The sequence below is a fragment of the Myotis yumanensis genome, unplaced genomic scaffold, assembly GCF_028538775.1.
Source record: "Myotis yumanensis isolate MYYU_CA2020_CCGP unplaced genomic scaffold, mMyoYum1.0.hap1 SCAF_4, whole genome shotgun sequence".
Classification (NCBI taxonomy): Eukaryota; Metazoa; Chordata; class Mammalia; order Chiroptera; family Vespertilionidae; genus Myotis; species Myotis yumanensis.
Window position 1 is genome coordinate 24341455 of NW_027223755.1, and position 25235 is coordinate 24366689.

Consider the following 25235-nt stretch of genomic DNA (forward strand, 5'->3'; position numbering starts at 1 on the left):
GCAAGTGTCTCAAGATCATCGAGAGCTATTTTAACTTTGTAGGTTGTACCTAACCAAGCACTTGTTCTTCATTCCATGAGAAATATGGGTTCAACTCTTGCTGCTCCTTCATATGCTCCTATCGATAAGTCCCCAGCATGCCCGTCAATAGCTAAATGCTTATTGACAACAGATTTTAATAACATCCCAGCACAGTATCCTCAACGTAAGCAAAGTCACTTTTAGATCAAAACAACTTTACTTAGGCCATAAACAAGAGGATCTGAAACCAATACACAACAACAACACTTCATGGTGATGGTCTTAAAACAGCTAGCATTTCTTCCAGATGGCAATGATTTGCCCCAAGCGTTCATTTCTTATTTTGAAACACACTACAATGGGAGGAGAAAGAGAGGCTGAGGATTGAGGGCAGAATTGAACCCACATTTCCCATAGAATGAAGACAAATGCTTAAGTACAAAACCAAATCAGTTATTTGTATATTTCCATGAATCTATATACATTTTAAATGTATTCACAAGAAAGTCTTTTTCATTTTGTTATTCATTTTATCATGTTTCATCATGTCCCTCTTTCGTTTTTACAGCAAAATTTCCTTACAGCCAATTAGTCACCCAGAAAAATGAATGCTTATGGTGAAAATACCAGACACATATTAGTCCTAAAGTCATACACCAGAAAATTATCTAACGATTTTACCTTCTTTACCCCTTTTAACTAAATATCTTAAAATTCCTATCATTTTTGCTTTGTAAATACTTGAGTCCATCCACTTCACACCATTGTCTCTGGCCTGGCTGCTACAATAACACCCTTGCAGGACCTTCTACTATCACTATCAACACCCTGCAGGCCTGTTAGGTTTCCTGCTCTCACACACTCTGTGCTTCTCCTTAGCAGGTCCTACAAGAATTAGAATCCACCAACCAATTACCGAATTCCATCCTTAATGTCTGCCTGCACCTGAGAACTATGAGTTCCATCACTGCAGGGCTCTGGGTTGTCTCATTAATGGCTGTGGGCTGAGTTCCTAGCCATGTACATGGCCCAAATGAACACATTTCCTCTTCACGTCACATACCTAAATTCTCCCAGTCTATGACCCAACACAGTGCTCGCTCCTCTCTGTTCTCCCAAAACCACTGCCAATCCCATCACACCACTCACCATGTATTGCCTTGCATCATGAGGTGCTGTCTGGGTCAGAGTCACATCTCCCACAGAGACTATGAGCTCTAAAGGACAGAAAGAATAGGAGAGACGTAAAAAAGTTTCCTACGCTGATAATGCTAGAAAATGTTTCTGCAATTATTTTAACACTAATTTTGAATTTTCCAATGCATTTAGTGTACTAACAAAATTAAGAGGATGTTGAACCGAATTAAAGTTTACAACTAACTTTTAAGATGTCGCCAAAACCGGTTTGGCTCAGTGGATAGAGCATCAGCCTGCGGACTGAGGGGTCCCAGGTTCGATTCCGGTCAAGGGCATGTACCTGGGTTGCGGGCACATCCCCAGTGGGAGATGTGCAGGAGGCAGCTGATCGATGTTTCTAACTCTCTATCTCTCTCCCTTCCTCTCTGTAAAAAATCAATAAAATATATTTTAAAAAAAAAAAAAAAAAGATGTCTTTAATACTTGTCTTGCTGACTCAAAACCATCAGTAGCTAAAAAGACTGGAAATTTGGGCATATTCCATCTCTAATTTTTTAAAATATATTTTATTGATTTTTTAGAGAGGAAGGGAGAGGGATAGAGAGTAAGAAACATCAATGAGAGAGAAACATTGATCAGCTGCCTCCTGCACACCCCTTAATGGGGATGTGTCCGCAACCAAGGTACATGCCCTTGACCAGAATCGAACCTGGGACCCTTCAGTCCACAGGCCAACGCTCTATCCACTGAGCCAAACCGGTTAGGGCTCCATTTCTAATTTGTTAAAGGGTTGGGGGAGAATAACTATTTCTCCTCCCCCTCTCCATACTCCAGTATCTTTCACAATGACACCAGCATTCAAATTCAAACGTAACTATAATCCTGTAGAGATAAGTTATCCTTGATTTTCACTCTCCACTCTTCCCATAGAAGAATGGTATGAAAGTGAATGACTTTCCAAATCCTTAAACTTCAAAAAAATGTTTAAAAATCTCAAATAAATATTAAATGCAAAAAGTTTCAATGTGGAAGCACCTCCCTAAAGTCCTTTTAATTAAATACCAATGAGCTTAAGGTGGATTTTCAAATGGCCCATGAAAACAGTTTCAGGTGTTTAGCTATATCAATCACTGGGATTCATAAATAGCAGGCACCAAGTAAGATCTGAATAATGATTATTTTTCAGACTAAGACCCTCAAGATAAATCTAAGGCCTAGACAGCTGATCTTGCCACTACGGGCTACTCACTGCCAACAGAATCAAATTCAAACTCCATGGTTGCTATTTAAGGCCCTCCACAATCTGAACCCAACTCCTTCCAGGCTTAATCTCCATTATCTTCCCCATGAAGATAACCTATCACTCCAGATTTTCCCAGTTGCCTAAAATACCAAATACTATCATATCCCCCAGATTGTTCTTTGCTGTTGCTCTTCTGAAATCTACAACCCTATGAATTTGCCCACTGAATTCTACCCACCTACCTCTGTCAAATGTCACCTCTTCTGTGAAGCCTTCCCTGGTTCCCTTAAGAAGTCATCATCTCATTCCCTGAAGACTTCCCTCTCAGTCTGTACTTACCTCTTTTATAGCACTTACCAGAGACTGCCTCATAGTATAGTCATGTGTGCACATGTCTAACTTCTCCACTAGATTACTAGCTCCTTGAGGACATGGGTTGATTCATAGTCATTTCTGGATCCTTCACAGCCCCTGGCAGAGCATCCTGCACACAGTAGGTGATGAATAAAGGTTTACTGTCTCATCAATAGTATTATGTCTCTATGTTGCTACTGTACATTTCCCTTTCACATATATTCACAACAGATTTGCAGTATCAAAACCAGACAAAAACCTTTCCACTGATTCATACAACACTTAATGAGCCAATACGTGTGGGGCACTGTCGCAGGTTGTGTGCTGAACACAAAGATGGGTAAGACACAGCCTGCAATCCTAAAGAAGCTCAGAACCCACATACAAACACATTTTTAAATAAAAATAACACAATGCAAATAAACACAAGAAAAGAGGTATGCACAGGGGAACACGGACCTAGAAATGGGCAACAGCCAGGATCACTAACACGCTCGTTCACTGTCCAACAGCTGAACATTCAATATGCGATCCTCCGGGATGCTCCTATAGATAGAACATCTGAAAACACTGACTATGCAACTGACCTCCTAAAGGTGTAGTCAGGCTGTGTTATGGATGCAAACTTTAATTCAAAAGTCAAGGAATCTGCTACAAGTGGAAAAGCAATCATTTTCTGCGTCTGCCTACTCCTAGGTTGGTGTTTGCAAGCAGGGAAAGTGAGAGAGCTGTTTTGAAGAGTTAACACGTGCAGAACATCGGTCTATGTAGAAAGAGTTGCAAAATGTGACTACGCTTTTATGAAGACGTCCTCTTTCTCCCCCCAGATGAACCCGCAGGCCCATCGCCTTCCTCCGGCTGAACTGCGTGTTTCCCTGTTTGCATCTCCCGCCAGACTGTGAACCCCAACCCGGCCAGGATGGGCTCACGGTCCACCTCCCCAGCGACACGCGGACGACCCCAGGCGGGGACCAGCGCACGCGCCCCAGCAATGAATGAAAGCTCTCATCTGTCACTCCTTTGTACTTAGGAGACCCGGGCCTCGGGTCGCCTTCTTGCCCTGCACTGCAGATCTGAAGAGGGGCTGTCCGAGCTTAACTTTCAGGCGCGTCTGGCCGCAGCCCAGGCCTCCAGCCCCATTAAAATCCAGACACTCGCCAACGCTCCCTCTTCGAACCCCCGCAAGGTGGTCCTTTTACCTGCAAAAAGGCTCCCGGGCCGTGAGGCGGCCGTCAGAGGAGAGCCAGGCTAACGCTGCAGCCGCCGAGACCGCGGCGCCGCCAGCGCCTCCGGAACAGGAAACGGAGGGAATGAAAAAGCAAATCCGAGAAAAAGCAGGACCTCGGGCGGGACGCTGCGGGACTCGCCGCCGCGCCTCGTGCGCCGTGATTGGCGCGTCAACGACAGCGCTGGGCATCTAAGCCAATCGCCATCATGGGGCCCTCGGACGCCCGCCCTCTGCCCTTCGCGTCCTCCAATCCGGAACCGCAACCGGGTGAGCGCGCCTGTGCGCCCTGGGTGGGCGGTGGGGCCGATTCTCCGGCTTCTGCAGGTCCTCGCGCTCCCGGGACGCAGCCGAGCGCGGAAAAATGAGCGACGCTGCGGGAGAAGGCCCTCGCGTCCGGCGCTACCCCGAGCTCCCGGTGTGGGTGGTGGAGGATCACCAGGAGGTGAGCGGGCGCGGCGGAGCCCGGGCCTGGGAGGCCGGACAGAACCGGAATGTGGTACCGGCGCGGGTTGCCTTGCGGTGGGGAGAACCCCAGGACCTTGGAAGAGTAGGCGCTGGCGTTTCTGGGGATCTTAGTCGGCCGCGGGCAACTCATTTAACTCGCACGCTTTGCCCCCAAGCCCGCAGCCAACCACTGGTGGTGCCGGGATTCGAACCCTGGGCAGCCTGACCGCAGAGCCCGAAATCCCTACCTTTACCTGCACCTTAACGCGGGCTTCCTGCTGTCTGGGCGCCAGCACAGTCCTGCTGTGTGGGTGGGAGGCTTTTTGTTAAGGATGCGCACTGTCTTAGAGCCGTTAATATTATTGTGTGCACATACATTTTTTAGCACGGTGTCCGCGTTTCTAAACACTAAAGATAGTTTCTATACATGAAGAGTTGCTAAAACAGTGCCTGAACGCAGATTTCTGGAAGCCTACAAACGAGGGCCATGGATCTGAAACTTTTTTTTTTAAGTAGCATTAATAAACTTTGAGAATTCTCTGGATCTGAAAGAGGAAAAGGGTGATCCCGGATTTATGGGTGGAGAAAGTTAAGAGGAGAGGAAGGAAGTTTGGCTTCTCAGGACCTGGACACACACAGTGTGTGTGGACCTGAGAGAAAGAGCAAGTGTGGGTTAGGCGGTGCCTTCAAATTCAGTCTCTTTCTTTCTTTCTTTCTTTCTTTCTTTCTTTCTATTTTTCTTTCTTTCTTTCTTTTCTTCTCTCTCTCTCTCTCTCTCGCTCTCTCATAACTCATTGTAGGGTATTTCTTAATTCAAGTCATTGGAGTGATATCTATACTAATAAAATGGTAATATGCTAATTAGACCGGGTACACCATCCTTCTGGACAAAACTTTGGTGTCCACGACGCAGAGGTGGTTAGGGGCGATGAGGCCGGCAGGAGAGAGCAGTTAGGGGCGATCAGGCAGGCAGGCAGGTGAGTGGTTAGGAGCTAGCGGACCCAGATTTCGAGAGGGATGTCTGACTGCTGGTTTAAACCGGCAATCAGACATCCCCCAAGGGGTCCCGGATTGGAGAGGGTGCAGGCCGAGCTGAGGGACACCACCCTCCCCCCCCCCCCCCCCGCCCCACCTGCACGAATTTCATGCACCGAGCCTCCAGTTGGTTAATAAAATTATATAGGTTTCAGGTGTACAGTTCTACTTCATCTGTATATTGTATTGTGTGTTCACCACTCCAAGTCCTTTATCTCACCTTGACCCTCTTCTAGCTTCCATTCCCTTTTCCCTTTGTCAGTGTCTATGAGGGGTTTTTTCTTTGCTTAGTCAAATTCAGTCTTAAACCTACAAATATACAGACTGTAACAGGACCAAGCCCTATAGACCGCCTAGCCCCATGGTCAGCAAACTGCGGCTCGCGAGCCACATGCAGCTCTTTGGCCCCTTGAGTGTGGCTCTTCCACAAGATAACACGTGCGGGCGCACACGTACAGTGTGATTGAAACTTCGTGGCCCATGTGCAGAAGTCGGTATTTTGTGGAAGAGCCACACTCAAGGGGCCAAAGAGCCGCATGTGGCTCTCGAGCCGCAGTTTGCCGACCACTGGCCTAGCCCAACTGCACCTCCTAAAATATGGAAAGGGCCCTGAGACCCAGAGGAGCGTGAACACATCTTTAGTGCCAGAACATGTATGAACTAGCAGGTGTTTTCTGAGCCTTCATCCTTTGTTTCTTCACATTGTCTGTTAAGTTTGTTGTGGTGGCAAGATGACAGCAGAGATGCCTATTAGAGCCTTTGGAGGTGCAAGTTGGAAGTTCTGAGGGAAAAAATAAAGCTTGAGATCATTATCTAAATCATCTACAATGAGCACCTTTTCCGACATATATTTTGCTGCTTGCTAACAACTTGGTGTGCTTCAGATTACGTGCAGTTACATTTAACATTTTTCAGTCTGCAGATAAGTGTATGCTCATGATTTCAGTGCCAGTTCTGAATGTATGCATGCGTCTTTTACAGGTTCTGCCGTTCATATACCGCGCCATTGGCTCAAAACATCTTCCTGACAGTAATATAAGTTTTGTGCATTTTGATTCACATCCAGATCTCCTTATTCCTGTGAATATGCCAGCTGACACCGTGTTTGATAAGGAAACTCTTTTTGGGTAATATATGGTTTTGTTAATGATTGTTTATGTGCTTGAAATACCATTTGCAGTAGATAATAAGCAGTTAAGGGAATAGATTTTGTTAAGCTCATAAGTTTGCTTTGTTTGCCTTTTATATTTTATTTAGAGCTAGTGTTGACAGACTTTTTCTTAAAGAGCCAGGTAGTAGATATTTTAGGCTTGCTGGCCATATGGTCTCTGATGCAACTGCTTATCCCTGCCCTCCTAGTGTGAAAGCAGCTCTAGACAGTATATAAACAAATGGCTGTGGTTTTGTTCCAGTAAAACTTTATTTACAAAGACAGGTGGCTCAGCCAATGTTTGCCAGATTCTGCTATAAAATACAGAATTTTAGAAAAAGAAGACACTTGGTAAGTTATTTGAGCCAGTTCTCCCTTCCTCTCCACTTTAAAACTGAGGCACAAGAAAATGTGCAATAATTTAATTTGTATATCTTGTCTTCCAGTATTGAGTTTTTTCAACCTCCCAATTTGTTACTTTCAGGTCACAAATCCTGCTGATTTTCAGTTATATAGAATCATTGAGATGAAAGTGAAATTGGTAACTCTATTCTTCATGAAGGATCATACCTAATGTATTTCTAAATAGTTACTTATTAGTTTCTCTTCTGTAAGAAAGTTCCCTGAAATTCTGTCCCTGCCTCTTTAAGTACATATTTGTTAGAATGTATCCTATTTGTACAATATAAAAAGTTACATAGCAGTAATTTTTCTGATTTATAAAATTAAAAGATAGATACTTGTGTGATTTAATTTTACCCTACTACATTTCACTTTTTCCAAAACCCCAATTCAGAGCACTAGTTTCTAAAGAAACATGGTAGCTCTGCCATTGTCCTTATTCTTTTATATTTAGAGGTTCTATGTCTTAGAAATCGAAAAGAATTATGAAGCAGGTATGCAGATTGTACAGTTAGTCATAGAATATTAGTTCTTAAACTTTTTAGTCTCAGGATTCCTGTATACCCTTAAAAATCATTGAGCTTTTTCTTTAATGTGGGTTATATCTATTGATATTTACCATATTTGAAATTAAAACAGATCTATATAAATATTAATTTCAAAATAACAATAGACCTCTATATGTTAGCCTCAATAATTTTATGGAAAAATAAATGTATTTTCTAAAGAAAAAAAATCTAGTAAGAAGAGTAATACTGTTTAAATTTTTATAAATCTCTTTTATATTTGCCTTTATAAAAAACAGATGGATTCTCATATCTGCTTCTGCATCCAGTCTGTTGCCATATGTTGTTTTGGTGGAAGTATATGAAAAAGATTCAGGAAGATAATTTTCATAGCCTTTTCAGATCATTGTGAATATTCTTTAATATTATACCGGCACTTGATAAGTATTAGTTTCCTAAAGCTTAGCTAGACTGTAGAATCCAACAATTCAGATTCAAGTCTGATAACCATAGTTTATTAATCAGTTTGGTATTTAGCCTGCAATTGAATCACAAGTGCTTTTCCTTGAGACAACCACTTACTTCAAAGTATGTAGCAGAAGTACTTTCTGTGCACTTCTCATTTTGTGACATAAAAATAGATATAACCCACATTTTAAAATGTATACTCAAGATCAAGTTGTAATCATGAAGGACATTCTTACCTGAAACTGACTTTGATGGGGTGGGGAGAGCGTTAGTGTGTGGTAGTGAAGAATACAATGACTACTAGTAGAGTTTGGTTCTATTACCTTGATTAATCTTAGGACATCAACCCACCATTGCTTTGCACCACCTGTGCAAATGTCAATACCATGAAAAAACGAAATAATGCCTTAGTGTTTTAGGAAAACTGTTTTAACTAGTGGTCACAAGAAAGGTCTCAGGCACCTCCTAAGGGTCCCTCAGATCATGCTCTGAAACCTGCTGTCTTAAAATATTATTGTGAATGAAATTACATTTGGAAAAAAAACCCTCACTAATAGTTTTCATTCTTCCTCTCTGTTTCTTTTCCAGAGAATTAAGTATTGAGAACTGGATTATGCCTGCAGTTTATGCTGGCCATTTTTCCAATGTCATGTGGCTTCATCCCACATGGGCTCAGCAAATCAGAGAGGGTACACATCACTTTTTAGTAGGCAAAGACACTTCCACCACAACAATCAGGTAATTTCCTCATATTTATAAGTATGAAAGGTTGAATGCTTCTATCTTATATTGGATTCCTGCAATTTATAAGTATCTCAACACACATATAGAGTCAGTTTAAGCCTCAGCTCTTCCGAAAAGAGTTCTCAAACACCAGGAACAGGTTTTCAAGTCTCTTGACCTTCTTCACACACCATTTATATTTTGTTACTGGTCAAGATTTTTGTTGTGTTTTTTTTCCAGTCCTCACCCGAGGATATGTTTGGTGGTTGTTTTTTTTTATTGATTTTTAGAAAAAATAGGAAGGGGGAGAGAGAAAGAGAAACATTGATGTAAGAGAGAAATATCTATCAGTTGCCTCTCACGGGCCCCAACTGGGAATACTAGGATCGAACCTTCAACCTTTTGGTATATGGGACACAACACTCTAACTAATTGAGTCACCAGGCCAGGGTGCCAAGTCTATTTTTGAATAACATGATCTTCATCATCTAGAATTTTAGCTCCATTGTTGACTAACTCCATTAAATCGTTGAAGTACCTTTTATATTTAAATATTTAATGATACATTTACTATTTTCTTCCAATATAACTATGATCTGCTGAATGGAGCAATTAGTGGTGAAAAATCAGAATTATCTTACTTTTATTTTTTAATTTATTTATTTTTTATTTCAGAGAGGAAGGGAGAGGGAGGGAGAGATAGAAACATGAATGATGAGAGAGAATCATTGATCAGCTGCCTCCTACAGGCTCCCTACTGGGAATGGAGCCTGCAACCTGGGCTTGTGCCCTTGCCAGGAATAGAACCATGACCTCCTGGTTCACAGGTCGATGATTAACCACGAGCCACACCAACTGGGCTCTTTTATTTATTTATTTATCTATTTATTTATTTATTTATTTATTTATTTATAAATCAAATGACTAAAAAGTAGATTTGGTGTTTTAATTTTATTAACATGATTAGCTTTAGATAATCTAAATTACAGAATACTCTGGCAGTATACACGTGCACATATTTTTGTTGTAAAGCTGTGTAACCAATATTTTGTGTATCTTCGTAATTCTCTTGTGATGAGATGAATGTTTTAAGTAGTGGAACTATAACTTTCTATAACCTGGAGGATAGTGAGATTAAATGATAATACATTGAAAATGAAATAATCTTTCTCATTGAAAATGATAGTTTTTACTTCTGGCTTACCTTCATGATAACGATTCACTTTTGTTATATATTATTATCAATTACACAAATAACTTAATTTTGTATATATGAAATTTTATTTATTGAGGATATAATACTAAATAAATAGGGTTCCTCATATAATAAATATTATACATAATAACAGCATATGTGAAAGAGTGGTAGGGTTTTTATCGATACTTCAGTGAGTAAGCCTACTTTAACCTATAAGGGATTTCTGCAAAATCAAATAATTTTGAGCAATCTGAAATAGACATTTGAAACTCAGTGTAATAACAATATTAGGAAGATTTTGATTTTCTCATGATCTTAATCCTACAAGTAAAAATTTATGAAAGAAACTCCCATACATGTAGGTATGCAGTCTGAAATATGTATGTTTATACTAATACTAACAAAGTAAAATATCCATTATTAAAGAAGAATACAGATTTAGGTTAAGGCTTTGTCTTTTTTAGGATGATACAGTTTTTAATAAGCCTGGACATTAGTTTTATTGCATCATTAATCTTTTGGGACAATTATGTCTTTTTCAATTTAAGGCTGTATATGTTGGAGTAGAGTGGGTGGAAATAACTATTAACCATTATTTTAGTTGGATAGAGCCTGCATTCACTGTTCATAATACTTACCAAAGCATAATATAGTTGAAAAGCTAAGATCATGCCAATGTGTCTAAAATCAGAAATCTACAACTTGTGAAATATGTTCTGCATGTGTACAAGATTTTTTTAAGTTGCTATTTATATTAAAATATTATGATTATCAAAGCTTTGAAATACATCAGAGGGAGCTTCTAATATGAGAAGTTATTTCCAGATGTGTAATTTTTCTCTTAAGTGATTTTCTTTTTGGGGGGGGGGGGGGGCGGTGTTGGATAAAGTTTCAACTGGTATGAGAGAAAGCCAAGGCACCAGCTTGAACAGCATCATTTTCCTTTCTCAGATTAGTTTACCGCATACAATCCAGGGCCTAGATGGCAGTTCTGTAGTTTGGGTAACCCCAGTTCCTTCTACTTTTTGCCCCATTACCTCTAGAATGTTGCCTTTGTCCTCATATTCCAAGTGGGCCTGCCACTTCCATGTCATAATGCCAGTCGGTGGGGAGGGGAGAGCAAGGCGAGAACTTAGTCAAATGGCCACACCTAGCTACCAGACAAACTGTGACTGGGCAGTTGTGTACCCAGTTAAAAACTTGGGGAATGCTATTTCTACAGAAGAATAGGAAGTGCAAATATTAAAGACAGCTCTCAGGTTTTGTCTAATATGTCCTTTCTTATAGATCTGCAATGCCGTGGAAATGCTATATGAAACAGCAGTTAATTTGTCTATTCATCTTTAAAATAGTTTTCTCCTCTGATCCAGGGTAACAAGTACAGATCACTACTTCCTAAGTGATGGTCTTTATGTAACTGAAGACCAGCTAGAGAACCAAAAACCTTTACAATTGGATGTAATTATGGTAAAGCCATATAAACTCTGTAACAATCAAGAGGAAAACGATGCAGTGTCTTCTGCTAAGAAACCAAAGCTAGCACGGGAAGACGCAGAACACACTGCCTCTACTAACTGTGCCTCTTGTTCAGAAGGATTGGAAAAGGACACAGTGACCCAGAGAAGGGTCCACACCAGCCTGGAACCTTCATGTTCACGTTCTTCTGAGAACCAGGAATGCCAGACTACAGTCAGCTCTGGAGAAATTCTGGAAATTTTGAAGAAAGGGGATGCATTTGTTTTAGATATTGACTTAGATTTTTTTTCAGTCAAGAATCCCTTCAAAGAAATGTTCACTCAGGTAAACATTTTTAAAATGTAGATCTTGAGAGTTATATGACATTTCTGTAGATCAGGGATCAGCAAACTTTCTGCAAACAGCCAGATAGTAATGAGTGTATTGGAGGGTGTCTTATGGCCTCTGTCACATATTCTTCCTTGTTGTTCTTTCAAACCCTTTGTAATTATATACACCATTCATAACTTGAAGGCCATACAAAAACAGACCCCTGCTCTAGATAGTATTTATTATTTATTATTTTGCATCTATTACTAGTAACTGGGGTGATGTGTGCATGGGTGGTTGGAAAAAAAAAGTGATATAATAGAAGAAAGTGTGTACATTAAAGAATGTCAGTCTCTTACTCATTCCCATTCCCTCAGATTCTTACCTCGAAACAAATACTATGGCCAGTTTTTTATGGTATATATATACACACACACACACACACACACACACATACATACTAGTGACACGGTTCACGGATTCATACACATTGAAAGGAAATTAATTAGAAGGTGGTCGGCAGGGCAGGACTGGGCAAGACAGGCCAGACACACCCTGGAGCCAACCTCCCGTGGTCCCTCCCCGGCCAGCCGCACCTGTGGTGGCACCATGGTTTGAGTGAGCAGGGTCCCTCTGGTAGGTGGGGTCCCTTGGCCTGGACTCCCAGTATCAGCCGAAACTGGCTCTCTGACATCCCCTGAGGGGTCCCAGAATGCGAGAGGGCACTCTGCAAAGTTGCTATTGTACAGGGTGTAGAACACAAACAATGCAGTAAACCAGATTCGGGGCCGACAGTGCCCCAGCAACAACATAACCCATGGCCGAAGTGGAATCGCACAGCCCGTGAGGAATCAGGCTCCTCCTCTCTGGTTTCAGAGTGTATCACCCGAGAACCCACTGCTGCCAAGTCACTGCAGCTCAGCAGCTCCTGGTGGTCAATGTGCTTCATAGCAGCTCGGCAGCCCCTGGTGGTCAGTGCACGTCATAGTGACTGATGGGACACTTGGCATATTAGCCTTTTATATATATAGATATACATACGTATATTTCAGAGAGGAAGAGAGAGATAGAAACAGCAAAGATGAGAATCATTGATCAGCTGCCTCCTGCACACTCCACATTGGGGATCGAGCCCACAACCTAGGCATGTGCTCTGACTAGGAATCGAGCTGTGACCTCCTGGTTCATAGGTCGATGCTCAACCACTGAGCCAGGCTGGCCGAGCCCAAAGATATTCTATGTCTATAAAACCCTGCGTGACAAATTTTTCAGTAAACAATGAGGTGCCTGATTACACATGTACTTTTTATAACTAATCTTTGAGTCCTGTGATTCTTAGAATACCTCAGCAGATCTTAAATGCAAATCACCAGACAATACCAGTATGCACTGATCTGAAATAAAATCATGTATTTGGGAAACTGATGAGTTCATGGTCCAAATGAGCATTCAAAGGTGCATTTTATGGAAATGTGTATCTGCTTGCGTTAGTGTTCAAAAAGTTGTCCCAGATCTATTTTGGGGAGATGCAAATTAACTGTCTTTTTTCTAAGTTCAGTTTTTGATTTATAATGATGTTGCTGCATTTTACAATCCTTATTCTGTATACATATCAGAAGCCATTGTGATTCATCTAAATAATCATAGACCTCTACTTGTCATGCCCAGATGGATAAAATTAACTCTGAAGAAATGATAATATTTACAATGAAATATGAATTAGGCATTTTGCCTGATTTTCCCAGATAGATCTTTTAATGATTATATAAGATGTTCTTGTATCACAGCCATTTTTCACTTAAGCATATCATTGAAAAAATTAATTTTTTTCTAGTATATGGATTTTTTTGTGTTGTTTTTAGGAGGAATACAAAATCTTACAAGAGCTGTACCAATTTAAAAAGCCTGGCACCAACCTGACAGAGGTATCCTCCATTTATTTCTTTTGGGCTTATCTATTTGTCACATATTTAATAATACCTTAATAGTTTACTAGAGGGCTCTCAACTGTCCAAAATCTTTGTGTGTGTGTTTATTGGGGAAGTCTATGATTTGTACTTGGAAATCATGTTTTAATTAATTGAATTGAGATTTTTTATTTGTTTGTTTTACAGAAGAGGGTATTTTTTAAATTATTTTTAAATTAAGTTTATTGGGGTGACATTGATTAATAAAACCATACAAGTTTCAAGTGTACAACCCAATAAAACAGCATCAGCATAGTGCATTGTACACTCACCACCTAAAATCAAGTCTCTGTTCCCGTTTATTCCCCCTTCGCCCACTTCCACTCCCCCCACCCTCCTTTACTTGTTTTTGAAAGAATAACTTTAATCTCGGCTTTTCTGTGCATTTAAAGGAAGATTTGGTAGATTGTGTTGATACTCGAATTCACCAATTAGAAGATTTAGAAGCTACTTTTGCTGATTTGTGTGATGGTGATGATGAAGAAACTGTACAGAAATGGGCTTCAAACCCTGGGTAAGACCTTTTTTCTCCAACTCTACTATATTTCAGTCCTAGATAGATTGCTAGATTTACTAAATTGCTTTTAAAAATTAGTATTAAATTTCAACACAAATGTACTAGTTAGCATTTATTATTTTCTGTGTGCCCAATATAATTCTAAGGTTTTCCTTGCATTATCTTATTTATTGCTTATAACAATCTTATGGCTTCATTATTATCACTTCTATTTTATAGATGAGGAAACTAAGGCACAGAGGTTAAGTCATCCCAGATCACATAGTAAGTGGGTGTGCTTTTAGTCATTGTGCAGCAGCTGCCCCTATTATATACAAGATGTGGTGGGTTTCATGGGAGATTAAAGATGAGTAAGACAGTCCCTGTTCTAAGTAAAATAAAAAAAGTTTACTAGACTAGTAAATTATAATGTGAAAACGTGCCTCTTTTTAAGGATAGCTCAACTATGAGTAGAAGAGTTTCTTTTCAAGCTGCCCATAGCATCAAGGAGCAAGATTTGAGAGCTGAGATTTTCATTGGGTCATTTATTTGGCTAATCTCTCAGTGTCAACCTGAAAATAGGGAGACAAAAGTTCTTTTAAAGTGATCATCTGTTTATTTGGGGGGCAGAGTGAAGAATGCCTTTAGTATTAATGCTAGTTTGAAAGAATAGTAAGTGACATAAATATTATAGCTACCTTTCTCTAAAATAATTCTTTAAGTTATATAAACTCACAAGACCAGGTAACTAAAGTAAAACTGTCAGACACAAACTTTGTGTGCCCATGAGCATAGAAGACCAGAACCGGCTTATTTTCAAATTCATCTCCCACAAACAGACTATTCTCCACATGTAAATGTGAGAAATCTGTCATAAGGTAGTAACAAAATATAGTTAGAATCAGTAGTTCAAGCCACTAAGATTTGTTATGTAACAGTTATTGAAAACTAGAGGCCCAGTGCACAAATTCGTGCATGGGTGGGGTCCCTCGGCCTGGCCTGCTATCAAGGCCTATGGCGGGGGGGGGGGGGGGGGGGGGACTGGCCAGCCAGCAGGGGGGAGGGACCCCAGGAGGTTGGCCAGCTCTGGGGGGCAGGGCCTCAGGAGGTTGGCCAGCAGAGGGGAGGGGCCATGGGAGATAGGCTGTGGGAGTGCACTGACCACCAGGGGGCAGCTACTGCGTTGAGCGTCTGACCTCTGGTGGTCAGTGTGCATCATAGCGACTGGTCGTTCAGTTGTAATGGTCGCTTAGGCTTTTATATATAGAGAGAGAATTCAACAGGTCTCTGGAAGAATAAGGAGGAAACTAGAACAGCAGTTATCTCTGGGGAGAGGAATTATTTGGCTAAATGATGAGGGAGAGATACCTTCCTTTGCTATGTATTACTTATGCATAATCACATCAGTAAATATTAACCCGGCACTTTAACATCAGTTCAAGCTTTTTTCAACACTGTGTGCTAAAGGCACTTACTTTTCTTGCTGATCAAAGTGACTTTTAAAGTCACAGTAGAGCCAAAACCAGTTTGGCTCAGTGGATAGAGCGTCGGCTTGCGGACTGAAAGGTCCCAGGTTTGATTCCAGTCAAGGGCATGTACCTGGGTTTCGGGCACATCCCCAGTAGGAGATGTGCAGGAGGCAGCTGATCGATGTTTCTCTCTCATCGATGTTTCTAACTCTCTATCTCTCTCCCTCTCTGTAAAAAATCAATAAAATATATTTTTTAAAAAAAATAAAAAATAAATAAATTCACAGTAGAACTTGCATTTTTAAGGAAAAGGAAAACCTCAGTTTCTGAAGTGCTAATTTTCAACCTTGAACACAATCTGTAACCTTTTTAGGTAAGAAAACAGCAGGGAACATTTTTTTTTAATATATTTTATTGATTTTTTTTTTAATATGTTTTTATTGATCTTTTACAGAGAGGAAAGGAGAGGGATAGAGAGCTAGAAACATCGATCAGCTGCCTCCTGCACACCCCCCACTGGGGATGTGCCCGCAACCAAGGTACATGCCCTTGACTGGAATCGAACCTGGGACCCTTGAGTTCGCAGGCTGATGCTTTATCCACTGAGCCAAACCAGTCGGGGCTATTTTATTGATTTTTTACAGAGAGGAAGGGAGAGAGATAGAGAGTCAGAAACATCGATGAGAGAGAAACATCGATCAGCTGCCTCCTGCACACCCCCTACTGGGGATGTGCCCGAAACCAAGGTACATGCCCTTGACCAGAATCAAACCTGGGACCCTTCAGTTCGCAGGCCGACGCTCAATCCACTGAGCCGAACCGGTTAGGGTGGGGGAACATTTTTAAGATGACATTTGAACAGCGTTATCTTTCCTTTCCCAACAATCATATTAATGGCGAATTTTAAGGGTAATGTTTCACTGGCTGCTGTAGTTTTGGTTGAGGTGCTGTGATGTTTAATTGAGCTGTGGCTGTTTTCCAGAATGGAATCACTAGTTCCACTTGTGCAGAGTTTGAAAAAACGGATGGACGTGCCAGACTATGAAATGGTAAATTATTTTATATTGAAGTAAAAAATTGGCCCTTTCCAAAGGCATTTCTGGGTAGAAAAGTGTGTTTTTTGTTAAAGTAGGTCACTTTTATTCATGTTCTTGGGAAGTGTGAATGAATATTTTTTAAGTGGTGAAAAAGAAATACATGCTTTTTAGAAGCTAGAACATTTTTCATTTTTCTAGGAATAACATATTTTTCCCAATTTTACCTATGAGGCAAAAGTGCTGTATTTTTGTTTTTGTGGGGTTTTGTTTTTGTTTCTGTCAGATCTCTTCTTCCCAGAGAAAAGAAAGAATACGTGTTTTTTTTACTCCTTTACTCCTTTGTTTCCTGACTGTGTAAAATTTTCTGATTATAAAAACCAAACAGAAAGACACAAGAAAGCACTCTGGTGAGTTGGTTCTTACATCTTAACTGAATCAGCTGTATAACTGACTGTTTGCCAGCAGTGACTTGAATTCTGTGGCAAAAGAGAATACCTTTAATGATAATCTCTTTTATTTTGATATCATTCTGCAGTCTTTGAAGTATAAATTTTCCCAGCTGAAGTTCATGTGCCTTTTCTCCGATTTTGAGCCAGAGCTCAGACACACACACACACACCCCCAGCCCCAGCCTTGTGTTCTTTTATTTGTAGTGCTTCTTAATATTTTATTTAATCATGGAATACAATCGAACCACCTCATTTGAACTGAAGTTTACATATTGACTTAATGCTAACTTTATGAGAATAAAAAATACCAGCAAAAGAATATTTTGGTTAAATTGTGGCTAATCTAAGACTCATCTTTTTTTTTGTACATTCAGTATTATTTTGTATTGGAATCAGGTGTACAGCATAGTGGTGAGACAATCATATACTTTACAAAGTGTTCGCCCAGTATTTCTAATACCCAGCTAGCACCATACATAAACATCCTTCTTTTTAATGGCAGTTACTAAGAATGAAAGAGAAGCCCTGACCAGCAGAGCTCCATGGTTAGAGCATCTGCCTGTGCACCGAAAGGTCACAGGTTCAATTTCTGGTCAAGGACACATACGTGGGTTGCAGATCCAACCCCAGCTCCTGGTCAGGGAACATGTGGGAAACAACCAATTGATGTGTGTCTATCACATAGATGTTTCTCTCTCCCTCCGCTCCCTTTCTTTCCCTCCTCCTCTCCCTCCCACTCTCTCTAAAAATCAATGGGAAAAATATTCTCACTCCTTGGGTGAGGATTAAATAAAAAATAAAGAATGAAAGAGAAGACACTTAGGGTTTAAAAATGGTTGCGCTCATGTGATATTAATGCATGTGACTTCATGCAGATCTACTTTCATTGTTCCATTGCATCTGGGTTTTGTGATGGTTGGGAGGGTTTTATACATTGTTGAGAGAAGGGATGTAATGGGCTCAGTCACAGATTATGTAATCAAATATGGCATGCCTATAGCTGCAGGGTTAGGACACTGAGTGTTTTAATCAATTTAGTAGAAAAGATCATGCAGAGTGTCATTTACTACATTGACGGATCATTGCCAGTTAAATCTTTGATGTTAATCCAATAAAATAGCAGATCAGTGTTTTCCCCATGCTTTGCACTCATGTACGCTAGGCAAAACTGTGACGTATTTGAGATCCAGATTTCCAGAACTTCAAAACAGAAGCTGCAAAATGCCAGCTTGTGAGCCACTTCCAGCTTTCAGGCATATTGAGTTTGGTGAGTCGTTTATATTTAAAACGCATGTGTAGATATCAGCAGTATGTGCTTATACACAAAGGATACACAAGAAACTTGCAACAGTAGGTTAAATAAGATAGGAAGACTCTCCCTTATATCCTCCTAAAGCTTTGAATGTAGTACTAAGTGCATCTATTTAAAAAGAAAATAATACACTGGGAGAAAAGGTAAGGTGAGAATATTATGTATAGTTTTATATCAGTTTTTAGAATCTAGGTGAAATGGATAATTTGCTAGAAACTGAATTGTCAGAAAGAAGTAAATACAGAAACTGAATGAATCCATAATCATAAAATAAACTTAAAGAGTAGTTAAAGAACTATTTCTAGAAAAGGCATCAGGCTCAAATAAGAGTATAGGCCAGTTCTTACAAACTTGAGAGAATAAGTAACTTCTGTGGCACAGAAATTATTAAGGAAAAAAATCATCCCAATTCACAAAAATATTAAAAGATTTGTCAGCAAGGCAATTAATGGATAAAGAATCTTCTAAAAACAATAAAGCCTTACAGTGTAATTTTTAATTGTCTTATTTTCAGGTTCATCAGGCTGGTCTAACCTGTGATTATTCAGAACTTCCTCACCATATCAGCACAGAACAAGAAATTGAGTATCTTATTCAGGCTGTATTTTATTTACTGAAAAATTTACCAAAACCTACTCTTGTAACAATTGCAAGGTAAGTGTGATAGCCTGAATAAAGGCCCATCAAAGATGTTCATGTCCTAATCTTAAGAACTTGTGAAAATGTTGGGTTATAGTGGCAAAAGGACCTTAAAGGGTTGATTAACTCAAGGATCTTAAACTATGGAGATTATCCTGAATTATCTCGGTGGATGGAATGTAGTCACGGGGATCCTTACAAGGAAGATAGGTTAAAAGTCAGAGATTGGAAGGTGCGAGGATGTTGGCTTTGAAGATGGAGATGGGGCCACGAGGTCAGGAATGACTGCAGGCAGCCTATATAGAAGGTGGGAAGGCAAAAAAAGCCAAAAGAAGAAATGCAGTCCCGCAGCACCTTTATTTCAGGACCTCTGACCTCCAACAAAACTATAATAAATTTGTGTTGCTGTAAGCCTCTATGTTGTTGGCAAATGTTATAGCAGTGACAACCTTTCTAGATGAATTAATACAAATCTCCCTGAATGAATCTGCTGATTACTGATACAGTAATTTTTTAATCTATTTTTTTACCTTCTCAGCTCAAATTTCAGATGTATTTTTTCTTCCCACTTAGTAATGGTTAGCAAAGAACATGTTATCTTTGAAGTTGGTGTTTATTATTCAAATAAACACTAAACACGGGAATTCCCATTTCTGTGTCCTACAGAGGAATATTTAGGTGCTGCCATGTTTTAGATTTAAGCATACTAATGTGCTGAATAGTTAAAACAACAAAAACTTCATTTTCTATGTTCATATTTGGGCTGGTTTTATAGAAAACTGTTAGATTCTAAAATAACTGCTTTAAATACTCAAATAATGTTTATGTTTTGTATGACAAGCATTTTGTAACATCTTTTATGGTCCTACAACAAAATTCATAGGTAATCTAACTGTGCATAATTTTAAAGTATATGGATATTATACATAATATATAGATAATACAATTGTCTTAGTTCATTCAGACTACAGTTGCAAAATACCATAGACCTGTTGCTTATGTAAACAACAAATTTGTTTCTCACAGCCTAAAGGCTGGGAAGTCCAAGATGAAGACACCAGCAGATTCAGAGTTGTGGTGAGAACCTGGGTCCTGGTTCATAGAAGCCATCCTCTCCCTATAACCTCACGTGGTGGAAGGGGAGAAGGAGCTCTCGGGGATCATGGTTGTAAAGGCACTAATCTCATTTATGAGATTCCTACCCTCATGACCTAATCACCTCCCAAAGGCTTGCCTCCAGATATGATCACATTGGGAATTAGGTTCCAAATAATGAATTTCATGGGGGAGGGAGGGTACACAAAGACTTAGTCTTAGTCTATAGCAGTAACCTACTTATACACCTAATTTAAATATATGTTCATATATGTATATACACAGAAATATCATTGTAACATAAAGGAGGAGTGAAAGTCATTGATAAAAGTAATACATATTAAAACAGAGTCACAAAATGTAACAGTAACAAACGCAGACAGATACTCACATGTTGTATGAGCCAAATAACTTGAACGACGCTGCCATAAGTGACAGTCTTTCTAGTTAAAACAGTCTCTTGGTCCAATTTTCTTTCAATTAACAGAGTAGTTTCACTTCTGAAAATTTTAGTACATATTGAATCTGTTTTCAAAAATACTTTCTTCATATGATACATTCTAGGTTCAAACAATGAAAACCAGGACCCGGTTTTGCACTCTGTAAGTGCTCTGTGGGCTTGGAAAGTATTGAGGACACAGAACGGTCATTCATATTTATGTTGCAGGACTATCCTGCATATTGTAAGCATTCTTGCAGCCCTCTCCTCTTTCTCTGGCCCCTAATTATGATTTGATAATTAAAAATGTACCTACAGAATTCCAAAACTCCCTGTTGGTACTCCCATCAAGAACCACTCCAACCCTGGCCAGTGTGCTCCGTGGTTAGAGTGTCCGCACCAAAGGGTCCCGGGTTCTATCCCAGTCAAGGGCAGTACCAGGATTGCAGGTTCCTTCCCCGGCCCTAGTCTGGGCAAATGTGGGAGGCAACCAATCGATGTATCTCTCTCATCAATGTTTCTTTCTCTCTCTCCCTTCTTCTCTCTCTAACAATTAATGGGGGGAGGGGAGGGAGGGGAAGAACCAATCTAATAGTGTTAAAGAGGCCAGAAATTTTTTTAAAGCATTTAACAGCCCCTTATTTGTCATAAATTAATCTTTTGTATATGATACTTCTTCAAAGTAGGTCTTTATCCATATGTATATATTGGGCAGTATTTAATAATTTAACATTGTTGTGTATCATTTATTATGTGTTAAATATTTATATCAAGCCATAAAAATCACCTAATCACCAGAGAATGGAATGAGTTTATCACAAGTACGGTTATTTAGTAAGACTGTTACTTGTTCAGTTTTAAATACTTGTGATAGGGAGTAGGCTAGATAACTCATCCCATTTCTACCTATAAAAGTTTCTATACCGCTCTTCCCAATCCGTCCTTCTAAATGGCTTCCTCACCCAGATCAGAACCAGGAGACACTGATCAAATCATTTCAGATCTTAGTCCAGCTCTCTTTGTCAATGACGTCATAACTGCCTAGCCATTCAAGTTGTCCTTGGTGATTCTAGAAAAACTCCCAAAATGTCAATTTCTGTCCCATCCACTTGGCTCTGTTCCTCAGTACTTACCACGTAGGAAATCAATCCCTACACCAGCACATTCCCACACTTCATTTTGGACGATCCTATACACTTGTGTAGTTAACAGATTGTTTTTAGAAGCAGATCCCTTTTATCGGTTGGAAAGCCTCTTCCCTCCTAAGTTCTAGCCCCACTGTACACATAGAAGAAGGGACGGATGCCAGTCACTACAATAATGAGCCCCAGGATTCCCAGCAACATCTCCCTCTCGGGGCAACAGCAGGCCAGTGAGGAAGCACCGGGCCTTTGAAGGTGGGCCCTGTGCATGTTAATCTTTCTCAGTTTCAGGTTCCTTTAAAGGGAAGGTAAACGTACCTGTTTCTTGGTGTGGCTGAGAAGATTAAAGAACATAGTTGTGTCATGTACCTGACATGAATAAACATTTAGTAGCTTTCAACTGCTATTCCAAAATTTAGCATACTTCCTATTTTATATTAATATCAACACATACAGGCTTTTCCTCACTGCACAGTGATCTCATCCTATTTATGTGGTTGAGGTTTTTTTCTTTCTCTTTTTGGTTCCAGGTCAAGCCTGGATGATTACTGTCCTTCTGAGCAAGTGGACGCCATTCAGGAAAAAGTCCTCAGTGTGCTCCGCTCCCTCTATGGGACTCTAGACCTCCACCTGGTGTACTCGGCAGAGACCTCTCCACCTTGAAACAGCAAAACACTGGACTCCTATTACATTGCGATGTAGTAGCAGGTTTTCATTAACTTATTTGTAAATGAGTCTTCCAGAAAACACCTTGTTTTTATATTAACTTTGACTTAAAATCCTTCAGGTATTGTCAGTTGTTGAATGATGGCAATTTTGTTGGCATCAAGACTACACCCCTGTTGCTTACCTTTCTTCCTTTCTGTAATTGTCCTCACTTTTGTGAGGGTGTTTTGTTTTTCCTCTTTTCCCTTTTTCCTGTAAGTCGGTTAGACTGCATGAGATTCATTAATTCATTGATTTATTCACTCAACTAGCTGACATTTATTGAGACATGTGCCAGACATAATTCCGTGCTGGTGCTGGGTATACGGTAATGAACAGAACAGACCAGGCCCTGCCCTTTTGAGGGACAGCTAAGAAATAAATCATGGAAGGACAGCCACAAACATGGCCTTATAGGAAAGTAATATTCTCAAAAGCTACTACCAAAATAATAATAACAACAATAAAACAAACTTGCCCGTTCATGAAAATTTTACAGGAAGTCTACCTCTCTGTGAGTGTTTGTTCTGTAGCCCAGCTCTTGCTAAAAATGCTCTCAGCATTGTTGGTTGAGGAGGTCTATTTCAGAAACTCAACCGAACAAAAATTAACTCTAGTTTGCTAATCAGAAAAGCCATTCTGGAGTTTTGGCCTCCACGAAGGTAAGTGTGAGCATTGATTGTCATTATAGTTCCTAAGTGCCACTTTATTGGCAGTCTGGGTAGATACTTTTTTCAAATAAACCAGCTCTTTATGTAAATAGTAGGGAAAAAATTTAAGTCCTTCCTTCTGGCCTACCATAAATACTGCCTTCCACCAGCCTCCCATGAGTAAGAGTAAGAGAGCCTACCTGACTCACTCTTATAGTAATCATGGAACTTTTCATTTACTTAATTGGCCAGAGTCTCCCCTTTAGTATCCCTCATGTTCAGTAATCATTTTTACCTGCTTGATTTCTTTTTCTTTAAAAGGTAGGATGACATTTATAGAAGGAAAAAAAATCCATTATTCCTCAGTCCTAACACAGTAGTTGTCTTCATTTTTGCATGTAACTTTCAGGCCTTGTGTACCTGTTGAGATGCATGTCACTAAAATTATAGTGTTACCTAACTTAATGGCTGGTAGCCACAGTCACATTACCATTACCACTCACTAGATGGCACCAGATCCCATTTTTCCAACGATTCTGGTTTTCTTGTCACCAAGTTGATTTTCCAAGCCTGATAGTGTGAATGCTTATTTCTGTTGTGAAAAGCAAAGCAAACTGATTTAACTTTCTATTTTGGTAGAACATTATGTGCCAAAAAGTTTTATTTCTCTGTAAGATCAGAATTGTAAAATAGTGCTATTTATTTTTAAATTTTTATTAGAGTTCTGTAAACAGATGTTACTTTTACCAGTAAATTAATTTTGTGTGCTAAAAGAAATAAACAGGTGTGTATTGAGGTTTTGAAATTTTAAACCAAACTGTAGTATTAATTAATTATATATAATTTCTGTGTGTTCATAGCATTGATCTTATAGGTCTGGTGTAGCTAGTAGTCATTTATTATAATTCCCATGAACTGATGTAATTCATCATTTTTTTTTTTTTTATATTTTATTGATTTTTTACAGAGAGGAAGGGAGAGAGATAGAGAGCTAGAAACATCGATGAGAGAGAAACATCGATCAGCTGCCTCCTGCACACTCCCCACTGGAGATGTGCCCGCAACCCAGGTACATGCCCTTGACTGGAATCGAACCCGGGACCCCCGGGTCCCCAGGCCGACGCTCTATCCACTGAGCCAAACCGGTTTCGGCAATTCATCATTGTTTTAACTCAGGTAGAACAAGAGGGCATCAATTTCCTTTTAAGGACACTTGGATTGTTTTGTTCTCATGCTCTGTAATTCTTTTAGAAGAATAAAATTCAGTCCCTACTTGTTGACTAAAACCAACTCAGCAAATTATGTCTTTGCTTATTTCAAATAGGAAAATATTTAATTTATCAAGACATCCTTCATATGTATTCTAAGTACCAATGAGGAACATCACAGTACAATGTTTGGATTAGGCATGAATATCATTGAAGCATGGGCTTTTGAGTGGCTTCTTTAAAAAGTGACTTAAATGTAAGCATAGGCCATAGCTTTGATATCTTAAGGTGTTCTAGATCCTCAAGGAGCTCGTGGTCAAATTCCTTAATTCTTTATATGATACTAGAGGCCCGGCGCATGAAATTCATGCGTGGGTACGGTCCCTAAGCCTGGCCTGCGATCAGGGCCATCTTCCCCAGCTGCCCACAGCTGGCCCCACCCCCTGCCGCCACCCACCCCCGGTTCCCTGTTCATCATCAGGCGATGGGAGCCTACAGGCCGGGGAAAGGGACCAAGAGGTGGTCAGTGTGCCTCATAGTGACTGGTCTAGCGATCGTTCTGGTCGTTCTGCTGTTAGGGTCAATTTGCATATTACCCTTTTATTATATAGGATTATCTCTGAATACTGGTTTTATTTTAGCAGTTGTGGCCCTAGATTGCTGGCAACATACTCATCGTACTACCAACAGTTTATAGTCAGTGGCATGTTTCTTAGTACAAGATTGCCTCGTTTTTCTGTGGGACATCTTCATCGTTGGCCTGCGGGGCCCTGCCTGGCCATCCTGAGCTGCAGCGCTCTTGTAGCGCTTCTGAACTAACAGGTCCTCGCTGCTCTTGGCTCACTGCTGCCAGCTGCACTCCCAGGACTCCAAACACCAGGGCCATTCTCTCTTTACTCTCATCTGAGTTCAACAAATGAAGTTGTGGCTAAG

The 25235-nt window shown here is 40.1% G+C and overlaps 2 protein-coding genes across 8 annotated transcripts in view; one reads left to right on the plus strand and one right to left on the minus strand.

Moving 5' to 3' along the window:
• Positions 1-4045, minus strand: part of DROSHA (drosha ribonuclease III) — a 109589-nt gene extending 105544 nt beyond the window's left edge. For all 5 annotated transcript variants that reach the window (XM_070411942.1, XM_070411939.1, XM_070411941.1 and 2 more), the window contains exons 1-3: positions 3955-4045; positions 2759-2885; positions 1171-1238 (exon numbers count right to left, since the gene is read on the minus strand). In XM_070411942.1, the coding sequence (XP_070268043.1) occupies positions 1171-1190 (20 nt within the window). In that variant the 5' untranslated portion in view covers positions 1191-1238; positions 2759-2885; positions 3955-4045. The remainder of the gene's footprint in view (positions 1-1170; positions 1239-2758; positions 2886-3954) is intronic.
• Positions 4046-4275: 230 nt separating this feature from the next.
• On the plus strand, positions 4276-24384 carry CUNH5orf22 (chromosome unknown C5orf22 homolog). Of its 3 annotated transcripts, none has more exons than XM_070411943.1 (10): positions 4276-4425; positions 6444-6589; positions 8577-8726; positions 11280-11709; positions 13557-13619; positions 14054-14175; positions 16609-16675; positions 18939-19078; positions 20090-20140; positions 22270-24384. In XM_070411943.1, the coding sequence occupies exons 1-10, from the start codon at positions 4345-4347 to the stop codon at positions 22400-22402; spliced, it is 1383 nt and encodes a 460-aa protein (XP_070268044.1). In that variant the 5' UTR covers positions 4276-4344; the 3' UTR covers positions 22403-24384. The 3 variants fall into 3 exon arrangements, with proteins under 3 accessions (XP_070268044.1, XP_070268046.1, XP_070268045.1); XM_070411945.1 differs by lacking the exon at positions 22270-24384 and adding an exon at positions 20723-21165; XM_070411944.1 differs by lacking the exon at positions 20090-20140.
• Positions 24385-25235: the final 851 nt, after the last annotated feature.